The following is a 21,453-nucleotide window of genomic DNA, read 5'->3' on the forward strand; positions in this document are numbered from 1 at the left end:
CAGTCTTAGAGGATATTAGACAGAATTATTGTCTGCACAATCCGGATCTACGGATTTGGTTTTCAAGAATTAAATGTCATGGCCCAGAGCCTCTCTCGTCCTAATAAGAAGGCCCTGTCTCCTTTTTCTTCTCTGCAGCTGCACCAGAACAGCAAACATGCAGCATATGTAGAGACAGACTGCAGCCGCTGCTGATATTACTGGATTACTTAATTCATTTTTTTGATTAACCAGCTGTCTATTTCTACTTTTTCTTTCCTTTCATATTTTGTGCAGCTGTTTATTCTTTAACCTGTGGATATTTTGTACATATTAGTCCTGAGCTAAAGTTGCACATGGACAACTGAAGCTTAAGGAAGCAGTCTCTAAACTGAGCAATATGGATGACCTTGTCCTCCATGGAAACTCCTCACAGTCTCACAGCTCAGCCGACACAGCGCTCCTGTCTCGGACCGGCTTCACAACGCTGGCTGTTATCATGGGTGCGTTCTCTGTGGTGGGGATCATCCTCAATGTCCTGGTGATCGTGGTGACAATGAGACACAGACAGCTCAGACAGCCACTCAGTTATGCCCTCGTTAACCTGGCCGTATGTGACCTGGGCTGTGCTGTGTTTGGAGGTCTGCCCACCACAGTGACCAATGCTGTGGGATACTTTAACCTGGGACGTGTGGGCTGCGTGTTGGAGGGCTTCGCTGTAGCCTTTTTCGGTGAGTGTACATGACAATTACAACCTGGTGTGATTTCATTTTCACAGTGGTGGAAGAAGATCCTTTACTGAAACAAAATGAACAATGCAGCAATGTAAAAATAACCAAAACTAAACTAAGTATCAGCAAGATGTGGTTACTTTAAATATCTAAAGTAAAGGCACTCAATCTGCAGGAAAATAGCTTATTATATATGACATTATTAGAATGTGTGTGCTGATGTGTCAGTGCACATGTAGCATTTTCAAAGTGGAGCTAGTTTTAATTTTTTTGGTTGCTTATTCCAGTGGTTCCTTACTATGTAGGGGTCGGTGTTGCATTTGTGTGTTGCATTTAATAAGCTTAATATATGTGTTTTTACGTCAAATCTTTATGAGAAAAGCAATGAGAAACTATAACTGTTAGGAAGGTTAACTGTTTCCTCCACTGTGATGAAAAAAAGGTCTGTTGAGTCAGTATGTCGACTTAATAGCTCAAATAATGAGTTAGTATCTCAAAATTATAAGAAACTTTCTGACGACTGACTGAAGTATCTCAACATAATAACAGTATCTAAGAAATGAGAAATGTTCTCAGAATAATAGGGAAACTTTTTCAAAATAATGAAACATTCTCAGCTCAAAATAATAACATAGTATCTGAAAACAAAGAGAAACGTCAAAATAATTACTCTCTCAAAATAATGATATGGTATCTGGAAAACTGGAATATTCAAAATTGTACTTAAGTGTAGTACTTAAGTACTTAGTCAAGAAGTTTTTACATGTTTCTTCTTTTCTCTCAGGTATAGCAAGTCTGTGTACAATAGCAGTCATTTCTGTTGAACGCTACATGGTGGTGTGCTATCCCATGGGTGCTGTCCTGTTTCAGACCAGGTACAGTAGTGACTGACAGCAGCATCACACAGGGAGCAATTATTTATTTATTGCTCCACCAGCATGTTACACAGCATCTGTACTGTCCTCAGACATGCAGTGGCTGGAGTGGTGCTGTCCTGGCTGTGGTCTTTTGTGTGGAACACCCCTCCTCTGTTTGGTTGGGGAAGCTATGAGCTGGAGGGCATCAAGACCTCCTGCGCCCCCAACTGGTACAGCCGGGACGTTGGGAACATGTCCTACATCATCATATACTTTTTCTTTTGCTTTGCCGTGCCCTTCTCTATCATCACGGTGTCTTACTCGCAGCTCTTGTGGACCCTCCGTCAGGTGAGGACTGCTCAGTGATGAAAACACTTCAGTTGGTTGTACCAGCATCACGATAAAAACCTTTGTGCTTGTATTTTGATCTCACAGGTGACCAAGCTGCAGGTGTCTGAGGCTGGCAGCACTAATCGCGTGGAGGTTCAGGTGGCACGTATGGTAGTGGTGATGGTGTTGGCCTTCCTGGTGACCTGGTTGCCATATGCTGCTATGGCGCTTGCTGTCATCCTGGACTCCAGTCTATATATTGACCCCATCATCGCTACTATACCTGTTTACTTGGCTAAAAGCAGCGGCGTCTACAACCCCATCATATATATTTTCATGAACAGACAGGTAATCCTCCATCACGCACATTTATATTCACAAACAATAATATAATCATACACTATTATTTCTCTGTAACCTGTGCGTGTTTCCAGTTTCGAGGGTACGCTGTTCCCACTGTCCTGTGTGGATGGAACCCGTGGGCCTCAGATCCACAAACATCTGAGGGTGAGACCACGGTTGCTTCTATCAACAAGAGCCAAAGAGTCTCCCCTAAAGAATCTCTAAAAGAATAAAAGTGAACAGGATTCCTGGCTGTCTCACTCCCGAGGACAACAGACTCATATGGATGGAACAATGGAGGATGTAGAAATGATGTGTATTCAACATAGGAGCATCTGTGAAAAAGAAAAAGGAGACCAAGTGTTCAAACCTGCCTGTTTCATGCTGCCGAGGTTGTCACAACCTTTTATGTATTCTGACATAAAGACAACCCCCTCTCTTGTTCTCTGTCATGGATATTGTCGATCATGTATAATTCTTTTTGATCTCACCACAGGGAATGTGGGAGTTGTGTCACATTCACAGGGTGTAAAGATTCAATTCCACCCAAAATGTGTATTTTATAATCTTGTATCAGATATTTTGCCACTGTGATCGGTATACTCTGTGATTTTGTTTGACTGTTCTGTACAAGCAACATCTGTGGCTCTTCCTGAGGTTTCTTCAAATTTTTTTCCTACTAAAAAGTTTTTTGTGGAAGTTTTTCCTCACTGGAATCGAGGTTCAAAGGACAGAGGGCGTTTGTAAAGCCCACTGAGGCAATGTGATTTGTGATTTGTGATGTTGGACTATGTAAATAAAATTGGCGTGACTTGACCTACATTTGCACAGAAACAACATACTTACATGGTTTGTTAAAATTAAAAATGCATGCATGCACGTTTGTGTGTATGGATATAATTTTCAAACCAGTCATATACTGTTACTAGGTACATTTACTCAAGTACTGAACTTAATAGTAACTTAATAGTACTTACCAAATAAATGTAGTGGAGAAAATGGATATACACACTGTAAGTTACCACAAAATTGTACTTAAGTAAATGTTCTTAGTTACAATCCATCACTGATTAAGAGGTGTACATATGGTGCACTGTAAGCTAGACGAAAAGCATGCACAAACTTGGTTGAGCCCAAATAAAGAGTCTAAATGTTGGGGTTAGGGTTAGCGAACCCTTCTTTTAGTGAACGTAAATATTTGTGTATCACACTAGATAGAGATACGTTTCCAAAGGATTTATGACAAGAAAAAAAAGTAATTACATGTTTGTTTTTTTTATTTTTTTTTATTAGGTGTACACATCCCCTTTGCTTCTTTAGGTCTGTGCTCAAACATGGTACACACCCCTCGCACACAAGCAGACCTTTCTCACCTATATATGACCTTTATGGCTTTCATTGATAAAAATCATAATAATCAGTGTGTTATACTCCTTTGCAACATGATACTTCACTCCAGCCTTTTGGATCCAGCATGTTAAACAGCAAGGAAAAAACAAAAACCTGTCATCAGTTTAGTCAAGTCTCACAGTTTGATCATTCACAGTCACTTCTCGTCCTCTAAATAAACACAAATGCAATCATCCTATCACCTTGGCTTTTTATTGATCAAAGAAATATTGCTATGACTTTCATTAAAGAAAAAGCTAAAAAAAAAAAAAAAAAGAAGAAGAAGAAAAGCCAGAGTGTGAATAGCTGTATCAAACCTGTACACTTTTTTGTATATACAGAGTGAGGGATCATCTATGTACATGCTACATACTGTCACACTCTGGGTGAATAAGTAGTCCTTCTGACAGGCACCGACGTGGGATCACTTCACCCTTTCTGAATCCATTTCAGGAGAAGATGCAGAAGTGACCCGAGGTTGGTGCCTGCGGAACAGGAAACTCCAATCTACACTCACAGGCCATCTCGTATAGATACAGTACATGTTGACATGACGACTGATTGGTGTGTGAAACAGTTGTGTGCTTGAAGGCCAGGCGCTCGGAGGACTGACTTTGGTCCTGTTGTTTCTGGCAGTAACGATAACAGCAGGAAACAACAGCGTGTTTGAGTGCTTCAAGTCCTGCTAAACAGGCTACATAACAGTTATAACAGTACTGTGCAGCTTGAGCTTGAGTCAGATTTGTCATACAAACGATCTGGTCCCAACGCCGGCAGCACATCACTTATGCAGTGTTGTCTTCATCTTATTTAAGGCCTCTCTTACCGAGGAGCCGTTACAGGTTAATGTAGTGTTAAAAAATGATGTCCCATGCAAGATTTAAACCAACTGGAGGTATTCCTTTTCCAGCAGCAGCTATTTCACATACCAACTGAAAACAGCTGTGTGGAAATACACAAACATGCTTGAAGAGATGACAAGTAAAGACATGGGTAAGGTAGTCACTGAACAGCAATATTATGCTCAAATGAACGACACAGAAGACGGACAGGATGATGCCGAGAAGTGATTCTTCTTCTTCTACTTCACATACAGTTCTAACCAGCTTCGCAAAGAGTTTCAGGCCATGATCGATGTACTCTGCTCTACTGGGGGAGACATACGAGACCAGCTGTACCTCACAGCATCCACAAAACGACATTAGCAATTAAGTCCTGAGCTCAAGGAATGTGCAACATGTCCCCAGCCAGTCGCCACACTGTTCCGGTGGGAACACAGTAAAAGACTGAGAACAGCATCCTGGAATTATCATTGCTTCTGACAAGTAAAAAGTATGCTCGTATATACAGATTGGAAAAAATTAAAATAAATGGATAAATGCTCGTGGAGTTGGGCAGGAGAGGTTTTGGGAGGGGGGGAGGGTTGTTGACTGTTCTACTCATGATCTAAAGAGGTAAAAAAAAAAAAAAAGAAAAAAAAGAAATCAGGTGCAAAGAGAACGTTTCAACATCAACACCTGTACAGCACACGACAAATCAAGACAACTTCTGAGTCAGAAGAGGAAGAGGGTGTCTACGGATAAGCAGGTGAGGATTTGTACACTTCCTTTACCTCTCTGTTCTTACACGTCGCCCTTCTTGTGCACTGAAACAGGAGCGTCTCGCAGCATAGTGTTCTTTACAGCATGTGACAAATGTGTGTTTTTAATTGTAACGTAGTGTCCAATTATGGTCGGTGAAGGTAAATACGTCATACAGTTAGTGAGTTTCTCTTTTTTGGTTCATTATTTTGATTCTTCTTCATTCTACTATCTAGAAAAAGTACTTCCTACTCTGCAAGAGTGACTGATGAGGTAATGACAGCCACCCTGACCTCTACTGGACAATAAGGTGCTAAAGTTTCTCTCTGTAAACTCTGTTGATCTACACACTCGTAACTTTCAAGTGAGCCATCAGTGTGTGTGTGGGGTTGTTTGTATATTTAAGAGAGATACAGAAACAGAGAGAGAGAGAGAGATTGAGTATTGTTTTAAGGATCATGTAATAAAGGGCCAAGAGGTTAGGCGAAGGTTTCAGGGTTGAGGTGCAATATTCAGAGTTTGGATTCAGGCTGAGGCGTATTATGAAAAAGCAGAGTTCTACAGCTCAGTCTCTTTATGTACAACAAGAGTCCAAACCAAAAAAAAAGGATAACAGAAGAAGAGGTTTCATCTCTTTTTCTTTGCCTTCGAATCGTGTCCACTTCTCACTCCTTCTTGCTCACAGCTCACTGATACAGCAAGTTCGGTTCAGTCAGCCCACGTCCCAAACGCTGCCCTCTTCTGGACAGCAGCGGTAGTAGCAGCAAGGAGAATCTTGTACTCTCCCACTTTTCTTCCAGCACTTCTCTCATTTAAATTTTTTTCTGTCTTTAGGGTTGAGCCGAGTCTGTTTTATTAAGTTACGCATGAATTCTTCAGCTGTAGTTCTGTGTGGTTTTGTTTCCGTGTTCCTGTGTGTGTTTTCTTCTTCAGTGTGTGTCCTGTGTGTGTTTGTGTGGCAGCGTGTGTGTTGCTCCTTCAGTGTGTGTGTGGCAGGGTCAGTGGATGCATGTCTGACAGGACGGCTCCGCGTGTCACTGTCCTCCTCACCTCAGCGCCCCCGCCAGCACTAAAACAACACACTCTGCCTCCTGCTCTTCCCCTGGGCTGGAGAGAGAGACAGAGAGAGGGAGAGAGAGAGAGGGAGAGAAGGAGAGAGAGAAGGAGAGAGAGAGAGAGAGAGAGAGAGAGAGGGAGAGCAGTGAGAATAAAGGCTTGGATTTCATTTGGACACACTAACAAACACTACCACATCACACACTGCAAATTTCACTCCATGCAACATTCAAATTTACACTATAAGGCCAAATGCACTGGACACACACAGAGGGCTGCAACTTACAATTATTTCCCTTGTCAGTGAATCCACCAACTTGTCCATTACTCATTCGTTCTATTAAACTAAAACCTTCTGTGACATTATTAAATGTGCAAAAAGTGTGAAAATATTTGATCTAATAAGACGAGGAACAGCAGAAAATTCTCGAAGAAAACCCAGAACCATCAAATTTTTGGCATTCTTCTTAAAAAATTACTTAAATGATTAATCAATTATTAAAAGATTTATCGGTTTATCTTCTTAACTTTCTTCTATTTCTTTCTTTAGGTTAACTTTTATATTTTATGGTGTGTACACGCTGTGTTCATGGACGGTTAGGTTTAAGCCCCAAAACCACTTAGTTAGGGTTCGGAAAAGATCGTGTTTTGGCTTATAGTATAGTAGTTATAGTTATAGTACCCAAAAACACGGCCAGACACGTCCTGAGGTCTTGTCAAACATACCTGGTTATGTCAACATAAACATGGTGGGAGATGTCATGACTTCTTGTCAAAAATATAAATTTTTTTGTCCCCACCTACACAGCAGAAAATTGTCCCAAGTTCTCCTTAAAAATATTCAGTGGTTTCACACTTACAAATGTTGGAACACAGTCTCGAACTGCTGTCACTAGTTTTCCAGCCGTCTCGCCTGTAACTCCACTATCATCCCCTCCACACCCAGATATGAAAGTCAGGTCATTAACATGATAATGATGAACATGATACGACACGTTCTGTCCAAATGTCAAGATTGGTACGCAGCCTATGACACGTACAAACGTGAATGTTTGTGAAGCTTTGCTGAAACATTAACTGCCAACATTTTTTCCTGCCAACTGGGCTCTCCAAAACCATGAGTAATTAATAAGCTGCTATAACTGATTCCACTCTTCTGGGAAGGCTTTCCTGTAAACTGGTTTTAGGGATTTGCTGCCATCAGCCACAAGCGCATTAGTGAGGTACTGATGATGAGTGATAAGGCCTCAGCGTATTCAGCCAAAAAGTTGTTGATGGGATGAGTTCATGGCCCGTATGTATCAAACTGCTAAAATATGAAAAGATAAAAGTAAAAATCTTCACTTTTACCATTATTCACACACTTACAAATAAAAGCTATTAATTACATTTCTTTCTCTTAAATTTAGGAGTAAATATGCAGCACAGAAGGAAGAGCTCACAACCACTGAGATTTCTGAGTGTTATTCTATTTTATCATTTTATTTTATTTGTTGTAACGGGTGTTAACATATATGTTGTTTCTGTTTTAAGTTATCTATTAACTGGTTTTCTTTTTGTTCCCATCTCAGACGATCACATGATTTCATCTCTATGTATGTGTGCTTATACAGCATGTTTGTATAATATTACTAAAAATATATGTGCTTATTGTTACTGGAGTTTGATCAACATTTTAAAATTAGCTTAAAAAAACCTAAAACATATTGGCTTTAGCAGAATATGAGTCATTGAGAAAGTGTGAGGATTGCTCTGAAAAGAAAGAACACCAGGCTCTTGTTCTCTGAGCACACGTGATCAATCAGCAAATAACTTTTACCAGTTTAGCATTAGAGCATAACTGAGTGTATTTCTTAGAGGTTTGATGACTAAAGGGCTCAGTGGACCTGGTTTTATATTCGAAAAGGCACCGTCATGTTCAAATCTGAAAGGGCTTTCCCCAAAACTGGAGCACACTGTTGTCTACAAGCCAGAGAAAAAAGCACACAAAAGTATGTGGACAGATACTTTTGGCCATATAGTGTAGCCGTAATGCTATCAGTGCCAGTACTTTGACAAGAGGATTATTTATGTAGTTCTATAACCTGTAATACTATGTGTAATCTCATGTTGCAGAAGCTAAATCGTACTTACCAGTAACTGTAACACAATGCAGTGAAACAAACACTATAGTAATACTAATTGAAAATGCATTTATAACACACAACCAACCAAACACACACTGAACCAAACCCTCACTTACAGACTCAACAAAAAGGCTACATCTCTCGCTGCAGAAACCTAAACAGGACTGCAAATGAAAAGAATCAAATGTCTTGATCCCCGTCCGCTGACCACATTCTTTTCGTTTATGAATATATTGTTGCCCCTTTCATCCCTGAAATAAACGCTGGGCGTGGCTCACTTAGAGAAAAAAGAGGATTAGGTAAGTGAAAGCTGAGATGATGCATGTGGGTGCAACGCTGGAGATGTGAGGGGAGGCCAGCGGGAGCAAGAACAAGGAGAGGGATTAACAAACTACAAAAAAAAAAAAAAAAAATGAAAGGATGTGAGGCTAACAGCTAACAAATAATGTGTTGTTTTGGTTCAGGGAATGCAGGGTGAGAAGTGAAATGTGCCAGCATTTAGTCCAGACCGCCATACATAAAGTGGGACTGCAGCAAAGACAAAGTGCAAATGGACAGATGGACAGATGGAAAGAGGCCAGGTGACAGCAAACAGATAAAAGAGGGGTGGGGGCTGGCTAGAAGACAGACAGAATGAAAGAGACCGTATTTACCAGAACGGTAGGGGCCACTCAGCCAGTGGAAGTGGAGGAGAGATTGTGACTCTGAGCCCTTGGATTGGCTGCATCTCTCTGGAAGTACTGCGAGGGTGCAGAGCCTAGCTTATGGGCCACCGCTTTTTAGGGTTAGGGGGGAGAGGAGGGGAAGGTTGGGAATATTGAGGTGTTACGGAGGAGTTGGAGTAAGGGCACACAAGGGAGATAGAAAGGATTAGGGGAAAGATGAACATTGCGAAAGAAGAGAGAGCGTGGGTACCAAGGAAGAGAAGGGACAGTTTATCAAAACATGACAGAGAGGCAGCGGAAGCAGACAGAAAGAGACGCACACAGGCTGAGACTGTGATAGAGACAGAAACACTGAAGTCAATCTGAGCAAAAAGGCATACCAGGTATGCAGTTAATGAATCGGGGTTGCGACAAAGGCAAAACCCCTCAGCTGCTCTTCAGTGATCATAGTATATTAACTGTATGCTAACTCAATTGTTGGATGTACGACTTAGTTTGTCTATGAGCAGATTTCTGTCTCAGCATCTTTCAACATCCAGTTGTTGAATTTAAACGTAAATGTTGACACTGTAATGATGCACCTACTTTTAATGCTGACAGCTTAAATTCTTGAACCTTGTTCCTGACACTGTGTATGTGCAATGATCATGTTTTGTTGGCAGGATAGATTATTTCCTCATTGTAGAGTTGTCAACTCACTACATGGCAAAATGCTCTTTTGAGCACCTAAAATCATTGTACTAGTAGTGGACTGACCGTCAGACTTACATTGCCATCCCCTTAGAGCCGCGCCGCTAACAAAAACTAGCACATTCAACAGTATTTGTGTTTTAAAAAATACTTGTTTTAAAGTGTCCTGCAGCAGCTGTCGTAAATATTGAGGAGCTGGAGATCTGTTTGTAGAGTAAGCATGACTCTTGCAATAGACTGTGTGTGACATGTAGGACCACACAGTGACATGAGAGACGACATAAAGCAAACAGAGAGAAGAGAAGGAGAGAAGAGGAAGAGGACAGGGAGCAAGAACTATCCTCTATCATAATCCAACTAAGAAATCCTAATTTCTTGTTTTTTCCCCTCTATTTTTCTATCTCGGAGGACTTACTTGACTCTGGGTAGACTGACGATCTCTTCCCTGGATCTTTCTGGAGCTGAATGCCTTTTACAGAGAAGATGGATGCAGCTGCAAACAACAGAGGGTTGGTGAGAGAGTATTTCTACACTACTTGTGTATGTTCACCATGTCAAACAGTATGTACTCACTGTCTGCCAGTGTTTGAACCTGCTCCCCAAGGGTTCGGAAATACGATTGTCTGAGTGCATCCTCAGCCGATACCCGCTTCTTTGCCTCAAACTGCAGTCACATAGGGACAAAGAAGGGGATATAAAGACAAGATTAAAACACAATCCATGACATTAGGGGTACATATATTTAAAGTGTTCATCATTAAATGCAATATTCGTCACCTGTAGAAGCATAGACAGCAAGTCATGACCATCGTTGTCTATCCTGCGTCACGGAAAGCAAGAGAGGAGATGAGAGAGAGGAATGGAAAAGAGAGAGGGATTTGAGTGCGAGTGTGGTCCAATGCTGAGCTAAGCCTTATAGAGCAGTGAAGTGTTCCTGCCATTTCAACAGAGGCGGAAACGCTTGATTCAAGTTCCGACTGAAAATCAATCCTTATCTTGTTTCATCTAATGTATCACAGTCACTTAAAGGATAGGTTCACAATAGTCAGGTGCCCATATGGACATGGCAGCACGTTTGGCTTGCTACACTCATTCCTCCTGTCCAGAGTGGTTTTTAAGAGATTTGTACCCAAATCAATTTCAGTGGAAGTGAAAGCCGACCAAAGCCACAGTCTGTGCTGACGTTAATGGGGCTTTAGCAGTCTGAGTTAGACCAACTAACCGATTATCTTCTAAAGTTACAGTCTTTTGGGTAATAAATTTGCTCATTATGTGATCATCCGTCGATACACACACCCGTAGCTACATACCTGGGTGCGTGGTTGACGAGGGGCTCTGCTTGGTATCGGGGGAAATTGTACGTCTTAAACTCCTCACTGGTGGTGATACCAGGCCAAGTCTCTTCTGTCGGAGTACCTGTTGAGGATATAGATAAGTTAAGTTAAGGATGATCAGTCAGCATATGTAGAGTGGTAACGCACACACAAACACACAAAAGCTTGAACAAGCAAAAGCCATTAAGAATTCCTTCTCTCACCAAGGATGCGGAATATGAGGTGAAGCTCATCCTCCACAGTCGATCCAGGGAAGAGAGGTCTGCCAGTGATCATCTCATAAAAGATGCAGCCCACACCCCTGGACAAGGGGATAAAAAAGTCAAACAAGCAAGCACAAATAAGCGCAAAATACAGCACATGTGACACCTTAGGAGGTTGTGACATTTAACATGAACACACTACTTCAATAGATGAATTGCTGCACACAAGTGAGTCCATAAGAATTTAAATGCAGATGCAAGAGTGAAGAATATACAACTTAAGCCAATACCTAGGATAGGAATGTCTATAAAACTATGGAAAGACAAGCTACCCCAAACTATGGGTTCTCCAGTAAGAACTGTAAAACGTGCATATATCACAAACATACTGTCAAGCTCAGGACATCCAATCACAGCCAGTGTACTCATTCCAAATCCAGATAGAAACTAATGTACCCAAAGTATAGTAAAGATTAAATGTGTTAAATGACACAGCAAAATACATATTTGAAGGGAAGCTAGGGGAAATGACAGAAACACTTAAGACGAAGACAAAAAGTAGGAAAAAAGCATTAGGAGAGACACAAAAAAAAACAGGGGTAGTGTTTTGTTTTTCTCTTAAAACTGTGTAGCTGTAGATGTAGATGTTTGTTTGCTCACCACATATCGATGGGTGTAGAGTACTCAGTGGAGCCCAGAAGCACATCTGGTGGTCGGTACCATAATGTCACTACTTCATTGGAGTACGTCTTTGTAGGAACAGACTTGGCTCGTGCCAAACCTGCCGAAAACAAAAAGTGACATTAATATAAATACTGCTTCATTGACTTTATTTTATTTATTTAATGCTGTGGGACACCTCAGGACTTATCAGAATTAAGAACATATTTTTAGGATTTTGACTTTTACACACTTTATCACTCTATTATTATTCTATTCTATCTATTATTTACATTGTATTATAATGGTTCATGTCAGTGGGCTATGTTATTCTAAATCTAGATTCCTGTTTTATCCAAAGAGCAAATAATCATCTAGTAATTTACAAAGCCGAATTAAATTAAGTAGCACTGTAAAAGCATGTGCCACAGCAATAATAATTGCTGCAATCACAATCATGTTCTGATTATTGCCTGAGGAGGGCAGTGTTGGGTGATTAGTCACTTCAAACTATGCTGTCTGGCTGGGTCTAAGGAGCAGTATGGCCTTTAGGGGCCGCTAGTAGGGTTTTCTAGACCTCAGGCTTCTGCTTTGTAAAACATTTTCTGTAAAACCAAAATAAAATTTAAAAAGCAACTCTGTAAATTACCAGCTAATTGAATTAAGGGCAATGTAGAAATGAGAGCCACACCAAGGGGAACATGTTTTTTTTTGTCTGTGAAAGCAGGCTGAATTTGTTCTTGTGTCAACTCTTTTTCAATTTAGTTTAGCATGAGCCATGTGTTAATCAGTGTTTTGATCATACGTAGCTTTTAACATTCCGCAATTAAAATCATTGTTATTAAAGAAGAGGGCAATATGTCAAAAAATTGAGCAGTTTCACAAAAATCAACACTTTTATATGTGTTGCCTCTAATCTTGAGCATCTGACACCCAACCAATACAGGAATTTTAAAGATAATATGCTACTAGTTAGTTAAGAGGTGACATACCAAAGTCTGCCAGTTTGAGCTCTCCTTTTTCATTGATGAGCAGGTTCTGGGGTTTGAGGTCTCTGTGAAGGACCTTCCTTCTGTGGCAGTACGCCAGACCTCGTAACAGCTGGAATAGGAATATCTGGAGAGAGGAGGAGATGAGGATGACTTTTTTTTTACTTGATACTTGTTATCACATTTGATATTCAGATGTAACCAAGTAATTTATTGTTACAGAAAAAAATCGAAAATCGAAATCGAAAATGATTATGAAATATTGCAAACTAGAAGTCAAGCTCATTCTCCTCAGTACTGAACAAATGTATTACTTTGCATTACCTTGACATTGTGAACACTCATGATGCTCCCACAGTCATCCATGTACTGCTTCAGATCTTTTTCCTGAGGGAAGGAAGGAAGAAAGAAAGAAAGAAAGAAAGAAAGAAAGAAAGAAAGAAAGAAAGAAAGAAAGAAAGAAAGAAAGAAAGAAAGAAAGAAGTGCAGATATTTAGTTTAGTAATATACGTCCTCTCAAGACTCAGACAATAAACATATACATGCACAGTGCACTCACCAGGTACTCAAACACGAGTGTCAGGCACTTGTCAGTGTGGATAATGTCATGGAGAGTGACAATATTGGCGTGCTTCAAGTCTTTCAGGAGAGACACTAGAAGGGGGAGACATATCAGAGACTGTCAGTCAAACACAGACAAACCTCTGAGGCGAACAAAACAGCTCCTAGCTCACCAAGAGCTCAGGGAGCTACCAGGCAATATGGATGAACAACTACTATACGTCCCAACACTGTCAAGGCCTTACAACTACTTGACAATATGCTCCCGTGTTGACCTGTGAGTTGTTTTATTACCTTCTCGGATAGCTGTGCAGGGCGCCCCCTCCTCATGCTCCAGTCGAATCTCTTTCAGAGCGACCAAGTTGTCAGTTAACTTGCTTCGTCCCTTGAATACTGTAGCATAAGTCCCCTGCAGAGATAGGAAGCATGTGAATGCAGTGTGAAAGCTGAGTATATGAGGAGTTTTCAGTGTCATGTTGTGACAGTGTCATTGTAGTGTCATGAACTGATGTTCTCACCTCCCCGAGTTTGTCCAGTTTGATGTAAGTCTCAAGTTTCCCGAAGCCGATTTCAGACTAGAGAGGACAGAAAGAAGACATTAGGAGTTTGATTAATGTGCATTTATTTTTGCTACAGCCTGACAGTAGGCCAGGTTAGGCTAGGTTAACTATCCCTAGAATGAAGTCCTCCAGGCCAAGGCTGTTAGTTCAGTTTTCAGTCCCTGCTGTTGCTGCTGACATTTGGCCTACAACTGCAGGGGGTCTGAGTCACCAGGCCTTGTTATTCTGCGTGTGTCTGCCTGTGCTAAAACATTAGCTTGGATTCCCCGACACTTACAGTGTGTTATCGAGCATCTCTGCTGCACTACATGAAGCTGAGACAGTTCAGCACCAAGAACACTGCAAAGAGTAAACAGCCATGTGCAAATGGCATGTGTCTGATTGGACTTAAAGGATAATCCCACCAATTTAACACATTAAAGTGTGTTTAGAGGTATTGGAAAGAACCACTACAGCTGTGAAAATGTAGTAAAAAAGCCTTTTTAGGTCTCCAGAAGACGCAGTATATAATCATAATAATGATAAATATTCCTTCAATTATGTCAATCAGTGGCTAAATTGCATTGTGGGTAATGTAGGCACCAGGTTTTGAAAAGGAAGAAGAATGTGTTGAATATGCTAAAACTGTGTCTTCAAAACCTGGCACCTACATTACCCAGAATGCAACTTAGCTGCTGTGTGACGTCATTGGAAGCAATTAATCAGATTACATTCAGCTTTCTCTGGAGTCACAAAAGGTTTGACACTACTATTTCCACATATGCACCAGTATTTCCAAAAACCTGTGAACACACTTCTTTTGTTTAAAATAGGTGGCGTTACCCTTTAAAAGAACTGGCTGAACCACTTTTAGCCTAATTTGACATTTTGAAGTGCGTGGATCTTTTCAAGTTAGGTCACATTTTTCTAAGCAGACACTACATGAATGCAGGTGCACAAAACAACACCTATTAAATAGAAGACACTGGCCACGTCTGTCTCACTGTATGTTATCTCACTGTTTGATATAAAGTTTGGTCAGATCTCTGATATTGACAATTAGGGTACTGGTTGTGTAGGTCATTGAACATCACATCATATCACCATCAAACACATTGCATTACACATAGACGCAGGCACACGTGCTCGCCTGTGTCTCAGAGGGAGAGAAAAGCTACGTTAGCCTAATCTCAACACATTTCGCCACAGTGCAGCCTCCTCCTCCCGTTGTCACTTTAATGCTACAAAGTGATGTCATTGTCAGCTGCACATATCTTCTTTGGCCACAGGAAGTCAGTAGAGCAAAGACAACTAAATATGGCATGCTCTCTTTCACTACAGATGACTTAATTACATGTTTACTTCTATAGATTTCCAGCAGGCATACTTCAAATCCATGTGCATTCTGAATTAATCCGGAATTCAGTTAATAAAGGTTTTTCTGCATAATGTATGTGGCCCCTGGGTTTCAAGGTCGTGAATTATAGATGGATGTAGCTCTGTCAAGCTGTGATACCCACAGGCCTGTCGCTGTTTATCCCTCTTCCTGTCACTTTTCCGCACTTATTTGTCTATCTCTGTCAGGCTCGTTTCAGCCGTGTTTTTTAGCTGCGTTCATCTCTGTGAAGCCACCCATCTCTTTCAATCTTGCGCTGGCCTGTCCCATAATGATGCTGATACAAATGCCAGGCCAACGCTTGGCTCCACGCGTGTATGAGGGGGAGGGGTCTCCAGTGACCAAGTTAGCTGATGAAGCATGTGATCTCTTTAAAGGCATGCCTAAAAGCCAACATCAGAATGAGCTCGGACACAAGATGACACACTTAGACACTGAAACAAATGTGTGTGTGTGCAGAGGTATGCAACAAAATTTGCATAATTAATGAATAATCATATTTATGTTTTAAAATAACAATCTAGTTAAACCTGGCAATTACCTGCTCATTTGCAATGCTTGAAAATGATAAAAACAAAGAAAGACAATAAAAAATGTATGAATACAAACTGTGGAGATCATGTGCATCTGTGTTCATGTACATATACTATGTGCAGAGGCATGTGCAGCATGTAAATGACCGTGTGTGCCTGTAGGCGAGAGGATATTTGTGACGAGACACACAGCCTATGCTCAAATGTAAACACACTCCCCCTGCACATACACAGTGGCACACACACACACTGCTCCCATCTCTGTGTTTATGACAGGGGCTGTCAGGAGCTGTTGCTGAGCTGTGCTGCTCTTTTGGCAGGGGAGTCAGCCTCATGAGCAAAACACACACGCGCGCGCGCACACACACACACACACACACTCCGAAAAACATACAAAACACACGTGCATTGCACCCCCAACACTAACCCCACTCCAGAATTAAGTCCTTGGCCTCTTGCTTTGCTCAAGTGTCTCTAAAACACAGCAAGGACCGAGCTCTCTGCTTAAAGCATGCAACTGCACTCTGTTCCTGCGCCTCACAATCCTTTTCTTATGTGTGTGTGTGTTTGTGTGTGTCCGTCTGCCTGCGTATGCTTTCGATGGCATTGAGTTCATTTCATTCCCAACGCTCCAGTGAGCTTACTCAGCAGATCTAGGTCAGACCAAGTTTTAGCGACAAAATTAAAGCAACATAAAACCAAACAAAATGTGTCCTGTCTGAACCTGTACAGGAACTGAGAAGACGCACAGAAGCAGAAGGAAGAAACGTGAGAAGAGAGATGTCTGCGGCCTGGTTCTAATGTGCATTGAGAAGAGTCCATTACCAGATTTCACTTTTTAATTCTCCCTGTGCAGCCTGTAAGCAGGATTGATGGGGAGAGAGGATGCATTGAGAGTATTGAGTGGAAGAGGGGAAATGACAGCCTTTTGCTAAGAAAACATGCAGCAGGCGGAGGGGAGGCGGGATGCACGAAGAGCCCTTTCATTAACGAGATGCAGCCGGTCTTCAGAGCGTCAATCAATCGAGCAATAAGCATCTTGTACCGTGTCACCTTTTTCATGTAGACCTGTCGATAGCAACCGACAAGGCTTGAGCCAAAGGAGTGGGCCGACACTTGAGGTCAGTTTTATGTTTTAGTTTTTTATCACTTAAGAGCAAAAGCATAATATACAATATACTATATCATGTTGTTATCACATGAGTGTTGTTTTTTCCTGGTTTTAAAGGCTGCATTATAGCGATGTGCTGTATTTTTCTGAACGTAGCAGACTGTTCTACTTGTTTAAATCATTTGCTTTTACCCACTTAGTCATTATATGGACATTACTGATTATTTATCAAAAATCTCATTGAAGTGCTTCTGAGAAGATTTCAAAATATTAAGATACCATGACAGCATAATATAAGCAACGAGAGAAAGGTACAAAAAAAGGTGTCTTTGACATCCAGTTTTACAGTTATCAGGTAAATTATTCTGTCACTGCAGAGTTGAATGAAAAAAGTGAGCGTTACATAACACGGTCAAGTGTGTGTGGTTTGAGATAAGATGGCTTCTCTTTCCTGGGCACCATGAAACTCTGAATCTCATTGTACTGCTGTAAATAATTGATTATCAATGGGCATCAGCCATGAGAGAAAACTGATACCAACCAACTTCACTTGCATTAGATTGGAAGCGATTCAAAGATCAAAATACACGGCTTCAAATGTGTGTATCTGTTACAAGACACCCGACACATGTTCTACGTTACGGTAACCAATGACAAGCACACTGATAGCCCAGGCGCCATTATAAGCTTACCATCATTCTGGTAAACTGTGACAGAGGAAGTGCACTTGTTCTTTTGTGACACAGCCGTATGACTGAGGGGTGAAGACATGCCAACATTTTTAACCTTATTTGAGTTTTGACCCATCAAACTTCTTATTCAGAGACAAAAGCTTTTTTTTTTTTTTTTTTAATTAACCATTCCATAGTTCAAAGGCTTGATCACCCCAAGTCACTAGTCAGGCTCAGGGAACAACCAGAAAACTACCATCACCTGATCTAAGAAGGCAAGAGGTTAATAGATCGTTAATTAAATTAGGGGCTCGGTCACGTAAAGCCTTGAAGGTCAACAATAGCATTTTTAAATCAATGCAAGGAGGCTAAAATTGGGATTATAGGATCTTGTTATCATGAACCGGTGATGACCCTGGGAGCAGCATTTTTAACAAGTTGACGAAGATGGAGGGAAGCCTGCATAATACTAGTATAGAGGGCATTACAGAAATCAAGATTAGCAAAAATAAAGCAGGAACAAATTTACTTTTCACAAAGTACTATGATTTCTATGAGTGCTTGAGTTTATTGAAGTTTTTTCAAGGAACTCAAGCAATTCCAGTTGCCTCCATATAGCTCTTAGATATACCATGACCTTGATGACTGAGAATCTAAACCAGGCGCAGGGACAAACCTGCGTAATACTTAAAAGGATAGGAGGGATCTAATTGTTTTAATTAACCAACATTACAAGAAACATGACTAAACAATCCCCTTTACTTGACTTCCTGTCAGTTCCAGCTACAGGTGCTCAAAACTGAATTAGGGGGCAGAGTGAAACTCAATGAGGAATCCATGTAAGTTGCGACCTAATTAACTCCAAGCCTCAAGCTCAGAGCATGTCAAAAGTAGGCCTGAATCATACCAGGTCAAACTTTATTTCTGCAAGGATGCATGACATGAAATAATGTAAACAATATGAGCCTCCCTAATAAAAATACTCCAGCTTTAGCTTTCTGCATTCACTGTGCATTCACAGCAAGGAGACAGAGATAAAATAAAACCTTTACCTTCCTGCTTCCTGCTCAGCAGCCATTTGTCTTTTCTTACACTGCACTCCTCACCACATATTTGTTTATATCATGTCTCCCTGTCCTTTATTGTGTTAAAATTCTCTTGTCATCCCCCTCTGCATCTTTCCCTCTCCCCTACTTGCTCTCTGGCTCACTTCAAGGTGTCCCGGTGTTAAATCCTCCTCAGGAGAGGAGCTGCAGCAGATGAGCCTGACACTGCTGCTGAATTATTGATTGATCTATTACATCACATGCATACAACAACCCCTAAAGGTGCACAGCCACACAGAAGGGAACAGACTTAAGCATGTCAGAAAATGTCCGCTACTCCTTTGCATTGCAAAGACAAAGTCTATCCCCTTCTTCTTAAACCAAAAACCTCTCTTCTTCCCTGCAAACCTCTCCTCAAAGACACTTTCCTTTCATCTCTGTTAGACTCCTGCAGAATAGCTGCGTCATTAAATCGCTTCAAGCTGAGAGCTAGAGGCAGGGCGCCGGCCCTGTTCAATAATTACAGCAAAAATGGTTGATGGAGGCCGAATCCTTTATGCTTTCCCAACGCATATCGAGGCATTTGGTGTGTTAAAGTTGTGGAAAATGTATCAGTGCAGCAGACAGAATACAATTTTAAAGATTGAAACGTGCTCCTGCTTTATTCATATAAGGGGAAACTTGAGACAAAAGAGATAAAAAAAGAGTTCTTCAACAACAATACAAAGGGGCATAAAAGGACATGCTGCATATTCATGAATATCTGCCTATTTCTACCCATCACCCCCTCTCTCCATCTAGTAACAAACCCCTCCTCTCTCTCCCACCCCCTGATTCATATCCATAATGCTTTTGGCCTGGATACATAATACAGAATGAATTTATCATTCATCCCCCTACTGAGCCATTGTCAGCTCTATAGCATAACTCTATGTGTGCTTAAAGAGTCTATGAGTGTGTGTCAGATGATGTAATGGTCTTATTCAGTCAGTTCAGTTGTGCACAATAGCATTTTTCATAGCAAGTTCATATTAGTTTGGTTTCAAAACAAAACAGCATCAAAAGAGCAGCACACACCCAGCTGTACCCACAGAAGTCCACATGCAGATGCTAAGAAGTGACCAACGCATCATCAAAGCAGCTGACCAGAAATTTATTTCAGCTGTTTTGCACACAGATATACTCAGACAAAATATACACATAGACACAATGATTACTGACCAATGAAGCGCGTCGTAGCCTGCGGCTCATGGGCTTGTCAAAGGGCGGGCTGTTCATGGCAAACTTCTCCAAGTAGCCCTCCGGTAGCCTGATATCAGCTGGGAGAGACAGACGTTTGTTTATGTCCTGAAAAAGAGAGGCAGAGGGGTTCAGAAAGAAGGAAAGAGGTTAAAAATATACATCACATAAATAAAATGTTAAAATATATCAGATTTTATTTCAACTGAATATAATAAATTGAAACCTGTAAACCTATGACAGTGGTAGCAAGTATGAGGGAGGGTTTCCATACACATTTATATATATTTAAGCATAGTAATTCAATTTTATACCATTGAGGCTTTAATATAAGATAATATATCTGTAATTTGCTATCTTTTAAATTTTTCTGTAAGATGTAATATTCAAAGTAAAATAATTGAAGTCAAAACATTTACATTTTTTAATTTGAGTCATTTAAAGGTCCTAGTGCTGACATTTTTATATAGACAATTCATTTTTTCAAAATAGTACACCTACAGAGGTTGTAGAAATGTGCAGAATAAAAGTAACCCTTTTCCTTAAAAATATTATTATGATTGTGAATCAATAATTTAAAACGTTTGTCGAGCTCAAAATGATTGTTTTGTTTATGTCTGTGTAAGAATTCTGACAGTTGGTTCCAGCCTCTACCAAGGTTAGTCAGCCAATAGTATAACACCGTTATACTAAACTATACTGCCTTAAAGTTGGCTAGCTAGTGTTAGCGGAGTTAGCGTCAACAAATTGGCAACCACTTGAAGGGGCAGATGATTTGAACAAGAGCAGTGTTGTGACATGAATTCAATGGCAGGGGGAGATTAGTACCTGCAACAGCTCTACACTGTCTTCTTGGCAGTTCTTTGATCACTTTGCCTTAATTGATCACCATGATCTGGCATCCGAAACTCTTACTCCAGCCTTGCTTACACGGCCTACTGTTGTGCCACTTAAAAACCTGCTATCTGTTTTCTCCATCTGTCACTCCTGGCAATGAGTTAGTCAAGCGACTGCAGCTCAAATACACACTTTTTGGGTGACAGGTACCATCTGCTGTTGTGAATGACCGATGGATGACAAAGTGAATGAAATGTACGTCGAGTGAGGCTGAGTGAAGGCCAGTCCAAGGCCACTACATAATGGGACTAGTTCCAGGAAAGATCCTGGCAAGTTTCAGGCTAATTTACAGAAAAGATTGTTGGCAGAGTGGGAAAGTTGGCACGCTCAGAAACTCATCTGGAAAACACCTGGAGCCACTCTTTTTATTACTAAACACGCTTGATATTTTCCTCTTCTACTCTTCTGCCTAGTATAGTTTCCTTCTCTTCGTGTGTGAATTTTGAGAATTATACATAGGTCGATATGCGTTGTGTACTCCACATGTGCTGGAATCACTTCCTGTCTGTTGCTTGAATCCAATTTATGT

The 21,453-nt window shown here is 40.8% G+C and overlaps 2 protein-coding genes across 4 annotated transcripts in view; one reads left to right on the forward strand and one right to left on the reverse strand.

Annotated features, from left to right (window-relative positions):
* Positions 1–370: 370 nt before the first annotated feature.
* parapinopsina (parapinopsin a) lies at positions 371–2,472 on the forward strand. The gene is made up of 5 exons (XM_073469878.1): positions 371–710; positions 1,495–1,585; positions 1,678–1,915; positions 2,003–2,245; positions 2,332–2,472. The coding sequence occupies exons 1-5, from the start codon at positions 380–382 to the stop codon at positions 2,470–2,472; spliced, it is 1,044 nt and encodes a 347-aa protein (XP_073325979.1). The 5' UTR covers positions 371–379.
* Positions 2,473–3,515: 1,043 nt separating this feature from the next.
* LOC140999472 (cyclin-dependent kinase 17-like) overlaps positions 3,516–21,453 on the reverse strand; it is a 43,699-nt gene continuing 25,761 nt past the window's right edge. For all 3 annotated transcript variants that reach the window (XM_073469880.1, XM_073469881.1, XM_073469879.1), the window contains 13 exons: positions 20,010–20,135; positions 14,011–14,067; positions 13,787–13,901; positions 13,491–13,585; positions 13,256–13,318; positions 12,935–13,058; positions 11,943–12,063; positions 11,283–11,380; positions 11,056–11,161; positions 10,523–10,565; positions 10,319–10,409; positions 10,161–10,238; positions 3,516–6,315 (listed from right to left, as the gene is read on the reverse strand). In XM_073469880.1, coding sequence (XP_073325981.1) covers positions 6,278–6,315; positions 10,161–10,238; positions 10,319–10,409; positions 10,523–10,565; positions 11,056–11,161; positions 11,283–11,380; positions 11,943–12,063; positions 12,935–13,058; positions 13,256–13,318; positions 13,491–13,585; positions 13,787–13,901; positions 14,011–14,067; positions 20,010–20,135 — 1,155 coding nt within the window. In that variant the 3' untranslated portion in view covers positions 3,516–6,277. The remainder of the gene's footprint in view (positions 6,316–10,160; positions 10,239–10,318; positions 10,410–10,522; positions 10,566–11,055; positions 11,162–11,282; positions 11,381–11,942; positions 12,064–12,934; positions 13,059–13,255; positions 13,319–13,490; positions 13,586–13,786; positions 13,902–14,010; positions 14,068–20,009; positions 20,136–21,453) is intronic.

The sequence above is a fragment of the Pagrus major genome, chromosome 7 (genome assembly GCF_040436345.1).
Source record: "Pagrus major chromosome 7, Pma_NU_1.0".
NCBI classification, from domain to species: domain Eukaryota; kingdom Metazoa; phylum Chordata; class Actinopteri; order Spariformes; family Sparidae; genus Pagrus; species Pagrus major.

Bases quoted from the DNA above. Each gene is read 5' to 3' on its own strand.
- parapinopsina (XM_073469878.1), top strand. From the start codon at position 380: ATGGATGACCTTGTCCTCCATGGAAACTCCTCACAGTCTCACAGCTCA. The intron at 711-1,494 runs GTGAGTGTACAT...CTTTTCTCTCAG, and splicing joins CTTCGCTGTAGCCTTTTTCG to GTATAGCAAGTCTGTGTACA. The intron at 2,246-2,331 runs GTAATCCTCCAT...GCGTGTTTCCAG, and splicing joins ATATTTTCATGAACAGACAG to TTTCGAGGGTACGCTGTTCC.